Here is a 10441-nt window from a genome sequence, read left to right as displayed (position 1 = left end):
CTTTAACCCCTTCAGTATTATGACGCGTTTTCCATATTCACTCTGGTTGCTATTTGGTGATTTTATACAGCTTCAGAAACTTATGTGGGGTGTTAAAATAGTGAAAACTGTGGCCATTAATCTTCTGACCTCCATAAACCCTTATTAATGTTAATGAAATAATCTAATGGTACACAAATCTTAAGGTAAAAATATGTCCCAGTACTGAAGGGGTTAAACATTCGCTGTAACTCTCAGGCATATGTTATAATACCTTCTTGCCTTTCTTTGCTTTTTGAAACTTATACCAACTGATGTACTATTTTTTTTTACGCCTTCTCGCATAGTATTTTACATCTACTACCTCCATATTACATCCTCCTGACTTTACACCCTCGCCGTAACTCTCAAACACATCCTGGAACACCCTCTTTATCTTCGTTTGCTTTTTAGATTTACACCATCTGATAGTATATTTTTTCTACGCCTTCTCGTATGATAGTTTGCATTTACTTCCTTCATATTGCATCCTCCTGCCTTTATAAACACTCGTTGTGGTTCTCAGACACACACTGTAGCGGGCTTCCTATCTTTCTATTCTCTCTCAACTCATATCATCTGATCATCTACATTGTTTTTTTACGTCTTCACAGTCAGTACTTCACTCCAGTAACACTCACAATGCATCTTTCCACCCCTTTCTTACCTGTCATAACTTCCACATGCTAATTGAGATTCATCTGTCTGTCTTCTCCGCGCGTTTGTAGGAGATGGTAAAGAATTCAGGTGTAATCTTCCCGTGCAATCTTATTTGATGTGGCCATAAGGTTCCTCGGGGTCTCATCACCGTGCAGAGATGAACGGGTGGGTGGAGGCGTGGAGGGATGCATGGAGAGGGTATAATAGGAGTAGTTTGGACTGGGGGTATAGAGAGGTTGTTTAAATAGATAGTAGTAGTAGTAGTAGTAGCTGTAGTTGTTGTGGTGGTAGTAGTTGTAATATTAGTGGTGGTGGTGGTGATGTTGTTGGTATGTTGTTGTTGTTGTTGTTGTTGTTATAGCAGTAGCAGCCTGAATTCTGAGACTTACCATCTGCCACCAGTAGTAACACACACACACACACACACACACACACACACACACACACACACACACACACACACACACACACACACACACACACACCTGTCGCCAAACAATGGACAACTAGCTGATATTATATAGAAAAAAAAGAGATATTTATTAGCCACATAAAACGCTTTCACACAAAGTAACAATTTATTATCAAACGAGTTTATTATCAGAACAAGAAGATAACACTAATAAGAAGGAAATAAAAAATAAAAGATAAATAAGAACGTTGATATCAAAACGAATGAAAGAGAAAGAACAAACACATAATAAACAAAATCACTTCCCTAAAAAAGACATTGAACAATATACAATAGAACAGCCTCACAAACCCAGCAATTAACGTAACACACACACACACACACACACACACACACACACACACACACACACACACACACACACACACACACACAGTAAATGAATAAAAAGCAGAGTTACACATGATCAACGCCTTGTAACTCCCCTCCCCGCCGCGGCAGGGTGGGGAGCGGGAAGAAGGAAGAGCAGGAGGAAAGGAGGTAAACACTGCGGGGGTCGCCACCTTGCCGCCGCCGCCGCTGCCAGAATTAATAATGCGGTAAAAGTTGGCCAAGCAACCTGCGTGCCGCTTCTGGTCCCTCCATGGCCCAGCGCGCGACCATGACGGGATGAGAGAGAGAGAGAGAGAGAGAGAGAGAGAGAGAGAGAGAGAGAGAGAGAGAGAGAGAGAGAGAGAGAGAGAGAGAGAGAGAGAGAGAGAGATATGGATGGATGTGGTAAGTAGGAAATAGCGAATGAAAACAAACACATCGCCCTCAATGGAGCAAACATTCAGCAAGGTTTTCGCATTCCCCGGGTAGCGAGGAGGCGGCAGGGAAGGCCAGGGAGCAGGAGGCACGGAGGCAGGGGATGGACGGAGGGGAGGAGGGCGAGGTGTTTGTTCGAGGCGCCGCGGGCAGGGTGTGAGGGGCGCGGGTGGGGAATAAGGAGATGAACACTGGGGAATACTGCCCACCAGAGCCACCAGGCACGGCGGGAGGAACCAGGAACCAACCAACCCTCCTGTTTCGAAGTCAATTAAGGGTAAACTCACATCCTCCTCCTCGTCGGATTTTATATTGCTATTTAGCCCGACACGCAAAAGGCACATAAAGTCGGAAAAGGGCGTACGGAGGGTGCATGTGGGGAGGCCGGCTACCCGCCACCCCGACACACCGCCGGCTCCCGTATTTGGCCGCCGGATAATTGAGCGTCTGCATGAGACATGAATTATTCAGCTTTTTGAGGCAGTCAGACGCGATGATTAGCTCCGCCGGGCCGCCGTGAAGGGAGCGCGTTATGACAGTTTACCGCCGAGCGCGCCACCCAGATTGCCACCCGGAGGAGATGGAGGAGGGGGTTCATAGATATAAAAGGCAGGACGAGTCTTAAGTCCGTTTTCTTCAATGTTCAGAAGGTGACTTATCTCAGTTACTTTCAACAAGCCGTAGTGAAAGTTATGTGGGTTTTTCAAGAGTGTTTTCATGATGGTAGTGACAGACTAACAAGGCTTCTGCATCGCCAATGAGGAAAACACCCACGTGAGCTGCACTAATCATCGCCTTGACCTTTGAACAGTGCAGGTGAAAGCCCGGAACGTTCAACAATACGGCCCACAGTGAGGTAACGGCTCGGATGAAGGGAGAGGAAAGCAGAGAGGTTAATGCAGACAGGGACGATGAAATATATACCGAGGATAACGAAAACTAATTCTTAACGATTCATGTTACCCAAAGTCTAATTCAATCCAGTGACGGCTATTATTTATTCTTCATTCTTCTACGGACGCGGTGGCGTAGTGGATAAGATGGTGAGCGTGGGATCGGGCAGACGTCCATATGTAGGTTCGAATCCCAACACGTGCCGCCTTGAAACTTTGTCATTTGTCGAGTGGTTTAAAGTTACCTACATGTCACCATGGTACCCAGGTTCAAGGTGAAGGTGTTATTGTCTAACACCAAAGATGCGCTTGGGTGGTGATATAGGCCCTAATATGGGTACCTCTTTAAATAAAATTGCCTGCGCCGCTAATTGGTGTAAACTGGACAGCGCTTTCCACACTCTTCGAATAGACCTACGTACAGACGCTATAGGCCATAACATAAAAAGAAATCTTGAGGTGTGGCGCAGATCTTGATTCAAAGGAGCTGTGGTATAACTAAAGACCTTCAATGTGTGTAGTTTTAATTTCTGCTTAAATAAAACTCCTGTCATACTCTCCTCGCTAGCTCGATAAAGTTAGAACTAAAAGAAGAAAAAAAAAAGAGATAGGAGGAAATTGGTTCTCAAGTACATACTGTATAGCAGAGTGCTGGATGAATGTAATAGTCTCATCAGTTAGCTGTAGGTTGTAAGTGTCAAGTCATTAGGTTAGGTTAGGTTAGGTTGAATTAGTTTAGGAGGTTTTAAAAGTATGGTAGGTGGAAGTTGGTTGGGTATGGTTAGGTTAGGTTAGGTTAGGTTAGATTGGGTAGAGTTAGGTTAGGTTAGGGAGCTTTAAAAGAGAATGTGACTAATTTACGGAAAAGTATTATAGCTGGAAATTTTATGGTTATGTTATGTTAAGTTAGGTTAGGTTAGATTGGGTAGGGTTAGGTTAGGTTAGGCTAGGTTAGGTAAGGTTAGGTTAGATTGGAAAAGGATGATAAGGTTAGGTTAGGTTAGATTTCTTGCAGAGCTTTAATTATTTATCTATCTATCTATCTATTTACTTAGCTCACACTAATTTATGGAAAAGGATGATGAGTAGAAATTAGTTGGTTTTATTCTAGGTCTAGGACATATAAGCCAGATAGAGTGAAAACAAGAGCTGGTAATCGAACAGAGTTAAAAGTAGTGGATTCAAGTTTGATAAAGCTACGTAAGTTTTTAAAAAGATGATGGGAAGAAGCTTATACACAAAATAACTGGAGTGAACTCAGTAATTAGGTTTTAGTAGCGAGTGAATAGGGAGTTGGGAAATAAGAAGAACGTATGGATAAAGATGATAGGTGGATATGAGAGCGTAGGTTTAAAAAAAGGAGATGGAAAGAAGCGGGTACTCATAATAACAGGAGTGAATTCAATAATTAGGTTTTAGTAGCGAGTGAATAGGGAGTTGTGAGATAAGATAAGATATGAATGGGGATGATAGGTGGATGTAAGAGTGTATAACGCGTTCACATACCTCTCGTACACTAACTCCCTGATGTGCGTGTAGGTTTCGTGCAGCTTCTAATGATCTTACGTGCCTAACCTAAGGGCACGAAAAAAAAAAAAATGATAAGAGGAAAAACCAACAGTAGCGCCACTGGAAGCTACCGAGACACACCAAAAAAAAAAAAAAAAAAAAAAAAGAAGGAAAAAAAAAAAAATGAAACAACTCCCAGCACTTCTACCATCCAATCATCGCTTTGAACACGAGTGACGTCACAATCCCTGCAGCCGTTCAGCCAATCCCCTTCCTTGTCTAATCACACCCCATTAGCTTCGCCTCTAACTCATTGAACTCTGCGCTAATTATCAATCTCGCTTGCTCCGTAAAGTGCGTGAGTTATCTGGCCCCAAGACTCGCCCCGGCCAATAACAACGGTGCAATATTGGGCGTCTGCTGCCTAACTTTTGATGTATGGTAAAGCTGACTTCGAGTTCCTATCCTTGCTGATGTAAAAGTAGTGGTGGTGGTGGTGGTGGTGGTGGTGGTGGTGGTGGTGGTGGTGGTGGTAATGGTTGTAGTAGTAAAGCCATCAACTAGAGAAGAAATATTGATAATGTGCTTCTTCTTCTTCTTTTTTCTTCTTTTTCTTCTTCTTCTTCTTCTTCTTCTTCTTCTTCTTCTTCTTCTTCTTCTTCTTTGTCTTTTCTTTTCTTCTTTTTTCCTCTTTTTTCTTCTTCTTCTTCTTCTTCTTCTTCTTCTTCTTCTTCTTCTTCTTCTTCTTCTTCTTCTTCTTCTTCTTCTTCTTCTTCTTCTTATTATTATTATTATTATTATTATTATTATTATTATTATTATTATTATTATCATTATTATTCATGACTAAATGAGAGAAAGAGAGAGAGAGAGAGAGAGAGAGAGAGAGAGAGAGAGAGAGAGAGAGAGAGAGAGAGAGAGAGAGAGAGAGAGAGAGATAATGATGGAGATTTGAATGCAGAGTTTCAAGTAACGATCTCTAATATTCCTTGTGTGTGTGTGTGTGTGTGTGTGTGTGTGTGTGTGTGTGTGTGTGTGTGTGTGTGTGTGTGTGTGTTCGACTACAGAATAATTCGTGAAAAAAAAAACTTCCTTAGTCTTCTCTGAGTACACACACACACACACACACACACACACACACACACACACACACACACACACACACACACACACACACCCTGCACAAGAGAGGAACAGGTCTGAGGAGTCGCTCCAGACAGAGTGTAGCTTAGAAATTCATGGACAGGTTAAGAAGAGATAGACAAGTAATGAGCCCCCTTATACGTCTCACTCCGGCCCTCAAAGCCCCGCCCTTCACCTCGTCAGCGCCGCCCGAGTGTCCAGGAGAGGTTGTCAACAAAAACTCTATAAAAAAATATATATGAGTGAGTGGAAAAGGAAAAAGAAGGAAAAGAGAGGAAAAATTAACGTATGGTGTTGGAAATATTGTATGAAACTCCTGGACAACTTTACTGAATATTTTTTTTGCTTAGCTTCTCTTTTTCTTGTTTCTTGTATGATTGGCTGGAAAAAAGAAAAAAAGAAAAGAAGAAAAGCAACGTATAGAAGGGTAAGGTTGGAAAATTATTGTATCAAACTCGTACACAACTTTACTGAATTGTTTTGTTGTTTTAGTTTTTTTTTCTTGGTTGTTTTATGAGTGGGTGAAAAAAAAATGAAGAAAAATGAATGTATAGAAGGATAAGGCTGGGAAATTATTGTATCAAACTCCTGGACAACTTTACTCCACTGAATTGTTTTGTTGTTTAGCTTCTTTTTTCCTGGTTGTTGTATGATTGGGTGGAAAAAGAAAGAAGAAGAAAAATGAACGTATAGAAGTATAAGGTCAGGAAATTATTGTATCAAACTCCTGGACAACTTTACTGAATTATTTTGCTATTTAACTTCTATTTTTTTTTCCTGGTTGTTGTTTTTAGACAGTGGCAATTTAGCAGGTATTTTTTTTTTTTATGCATCATCACCCAACCTCCTTCACGCATACAAACCAGGTGCTGGTAATACAAACCACATGAATTTACATTATAATAGATTCTTTACACATGATTTACTAACTTTCTATGAAGCGTTATCTCCACTTGCGACTTAACTTGAGCGCTTGTGAATCTGCACACGAGGAGGTAATAAAGCCTTAGAGAGAGTGGTGGCCAGATAACCCTACTTAGCCACCACAGGGAGGCGGCGCGGCGTACCTGATAGTGTTCCCGTAATTGTAATATCAAGTAGCTAAACGAGTGATGAAGATAATGAACGAGGCCTTGGGATCGGGAGGGGAGTGGGTAGAGGCAGACATTACAGCTCATTAGTAAAGAGTGGTGGTGTAGGTTATACTGTATAGTGTGGCTGACTGTCGCCTCTAAGTGTGGTTGTCGAGTGTCTGTACGCTTTGTCTCGTAATAATAATAAAAAAAGACAGAGTGGTATTCTTAACCCCTTCAGTACTGGGACATATTTTTACTATGAGTTTGGGTATGATTAGACGATTTTTACTTAGATATGGAAGGTTTTATAAAGGTCAGAAGATTAATGGCCAGAATCTTCACTATTTTAACCCCTGTATAAGTTCCTGAAGCTGTATAAAATCACTAGATAATAAGCAGAATGAATATAAAAACGCGACATAGTACTGAAGGGGTTAAGATCGTATTTCAGAACCCTTATTCGTTCTCTTACAGTTAAGTGGCTGTACTAGAAGTTAATGAGTTTTTGTAAGGAGGTTTCATGACTGCAATAGCATTATAACGCATTGCCTTACCATTGTACCTCCACGTGTGAAGCAACTTACCTTACCTTACCTCACCTTACCTTACCTTACGTTACATACAAGTAGCCTTCCCCTCTTTACACGCACTCTGTACCAACATAATATTTCTACTCTTTCCATCCCGGACCGGTATTGTAACGGCTGCTGAATCTCTCAACTTACTGACTGTATCACTCGCTCACTCTTTCCTCCCCTGCACTAACGCCACTCCCTCATTCAGTCTTACCTAGCCGTGTAAGAAGATTCTGTGGCCATTTCACTGCTATGAATTCGCCTCAAGGTAAAGGAAGCGTCGGTTTAGAAGTTTAAAGCGAAGTTTCATTGACGTTAGTGGCAGCAAAAGGGAGAGAATGATGGAGTTTGAAGCTTCTATTGCTTGTTGCTTTATTGTGACTCTGCAGAACTGTCTAATGTTACTCGAATGAAGTGCTAAGTGCTTTATTGGCAATTGCAGTTAAGGAGCAAGAGGAGGAGAAGTAGGAGGAGGAGGAGGAGTAGTAGTAGTAGTAGGAGGAGGAGGAGGTGGAGGTGGAGGTGGAGGAGAGTTGGCCTTGTGAGTAGAATGATATGAGTGCTTAGTATGTTACAAATAAGTAATAAATCTTTCTCCTTTGATCCTCTTATTGGTATGAAGGATCTGTGAGGTTTAGTTCAATCCTGTTTCCGTCTCGCAGCGATATGAAATGTTGAAAGAGGTAATTGTTACCTGCATACATCAACAAAAACTCTCTCTCTCTCTCTCTCTCTCTCTCTCTCTCTCTCTCTCTCTCTCTCTCTCTCTCTCTCTCTCTCTCTCTCTCTCTCTCTCTCTCTCTCTCTCTCTCTCTCTCTCTCTCTTTTTTTTTTTTTTTATTTAAACATAATTTATACAGAAGAACATGTACCCAAAGGCGCACTGTCGTGTGCTACCTATTCTAAGGGTACTACAATCTATTTCTCTACAATATTTACAAGACTTAAAAATAGATAATATACAAGATGGAGCACTGTTCTTTTCACTTCACTAGCACTATTCACGCACTGCACTACACTGAGTGTCACGTCACAAAGAGTGTCAGAGGAGTTGGCAGTGTCTGTCTCCACTTATGTGCCATCAGTTTGACACTGTGTGTGTTCATCTCCTGGACGTGAGGCACCGCGGCCGTGAACAAGTTCCACATCCTGGAGACGCGTCCTGCGAAGGTGCGTTGATGCTGACACCCGTGGGATCGCGGCACCTCTACGGCGTCACCACCATTGAGCACCGTTCTCGTGCTCCGTGCGGTGACTCTCAGAGGATGACGCAGCCCTGCCAGATGTGGCACTCTTTGCACCTGTGCCTTATGGAACACTACGATTGCCGCCACATCTCTGCGGTGTTCCAGTGAATCAAGAGGACGCTCAGGCTCTGGGTGAGGTGGTATTGCAGCATCTACTAGCCGTATGGCGCGGCGTTGGATGCTGTCCAGTCTCCTTCTGTGTGTGGCGGCACAGGACATCCAGGAGAGAGCTGCGTACTCAAGGTGGGGCCGCACCTGTGCCTTGTACAGCAGCAGTCTCCCCTTCCTGTCGAGGAAACTGGCGATCCTTCTGAGAGCGGAGATCCTGTGAGAGGCTTTCTTGGCAATGGATTTGACATGGCTGTCAAACCTCAGCCCTCGATCCACCTCCACTCCAAGTATCTTGACATGACAAGCTGGACTCTCTCTCTCTCTCTCTCTCTCTCTCTCTCTCTCTCTCTCTCTCTCTCTCTCTCTCTCTCTCTCTCTCTCTCTCTCTCTCTCTCTCTCTCTCTCTCTCTCTCTCTCTCTCTCTCTCTCTCTCTCTCTCTCTCTCTCTCTCTCTCTCTCTCTCTCTCTCTGTGTGTGTGTGTGTGTGTGTGTGTGTGTGTGTGTGTGTGTGTGTGTGTGTTTGACAGACAGACAGAGAGAGAGAGAGAGAGAGAGAGAGAGAGAGAGAGAGAGAGAGTCCAGCTTGTCATGTCTGTGGTCTTTGAAAATAATCCTTACAGGGAACAAAGAGCTTAAGAAAACAGGTCTTATTAAGGTTTATGTATGACACTTCGCAGTTCTTTGTTGTTGTTTTGTAAATAACAAAATGGTGGCACGGTCTTTGTTTGACACTTTCAGTACCATGACGCGTGTCCATATTGATTTTATTTACTATTTGGTGATTTTATACAGCTTCAGATACTCATGTGAGGGATTACAATAGTGAAGACTGTTGCCATTCATCTTCTCACCTCCATAGACCCTTCCAAATGTCAATAAGATCAATAATCACACACAAATCTCAAGGCAGAAATGCGTCCCTGTACTGAAGAGCTTAATCTACTTTTTCTTTTACTCCAGGATAAAAATATTAGCTCTCAAATACTTTAATAAGATAAGACAAAGTAATTACGGTATTCAGGCAGTTCAGAACAATATATGATAATCAGATACCGAAAGACGCGATACCTGTACGATGATATAAGCCCAAAAAAAACTCATTAGAATGGTGTAATATTCAAGATTCAGTACCTCTTCAGTACTGGGACGCATTTTTACCGTGAGTTTTGCGTGTGATTAGACCATTTTATTGACATTAGGAACGGGCTGTGTGTGTGTGTGTGTGTGTGTGTGTGTGTGTGTGTGTGTGTGTGTCGGGGATGCGTTTCTCAGACTGTATCCCTTCAGTCTCTTTAACCCCGTTCAATAGTGGGACACATCTTTACCTTGAGAATTGTGTACGATTAGACCATTTTCTTGTCATTAGGAAGGGTCTTTGTAGGTCAGAAAATTAATGGCCACAGTCTTCACTATTTCAATCCCCACATAAGTTTCTGAAGCCGTTGAAAATCACCAAATAGTAACCAGAATGAATATGGAAACACGTCATGGTGCTAAAGGGATTAAATACTCCAATGATAATATGTAAGGCAATGCTCTATTACTACGAGACATGATACACCAATGATACGAAACACAACACAAAAATACTCAAAATAATACAAAGTGATCATAATCATACACTCAGACACACGGACACACAACACTCGGACTTTCAAATGATACAAAACATAACACTTCTAATCCCTTCATTACTGGGATATATTTTCATCTTAAGATTTGTGTACGATTAGACTATTTTATTGACATTAGGAAGGATCATACACTCAGACACACAGACACACAACACTCGGACACTCAAATGATACAAAACACAACACTTCATTAATCCCTTCAATACTGGGACACATTTTCACCTTGAGATTTATGTGCAATTCGACCATTTTAATGACATCAGCAAGGATCATACACTCAGACCTTCAGATTCACAATAGCCAGACCTTTAAATGATACAAGATATAAAACTTCTAATCCCTTCAGTACTGGGACG

At 42.0% G+C, this 10441-nt stretch overlaps 1 protein-coding gene across 1 annotated transcript in view; it reads right to left on the bottom strand.

Moving 5' to 3' along the window:
* Positions 1-761: 761 nt before the first annotated feature.
* Positions 762-10441, bottom strand: part of LOC123498148 (verprolin-like) — a 20485-nt gene continuing 10805 nt past the window's right edge. The window contains exons 2-3 of the mRNA XM_045245319.1: positions 1898-2344; positions 762-897 (exon numbers count right to left, since the gene is read on the bottom strand). Of these exons, the coding sequence (XP_045101254.1) occupies positions 762-897; positions 1898-2344 (583 nt within the window). The remainder of the gene's footprint in view (positions 898-1897; positions 2345-10441) is intronic.

Source organism: Portunus trituberculatus, chromosome 47 (assembly GCF_017591435.1).
Source record: "Portunus trituberculatus isolate SZX2019 chromosome 47, ASM1759143v1, whole genome shotgun sequence".
Taxonomy (NCBI): Eukaryota; Metazoa; Arthropoda; class Malacostraca; order Decapoda; family Portunidae; genus Portunus; species Portunus trituberculatus.
The sequence above is the reverse complement of the archived record's forward strand: the minus strand, read 5'-3'. Positions and strand labels throughout refer to the sequence as shown.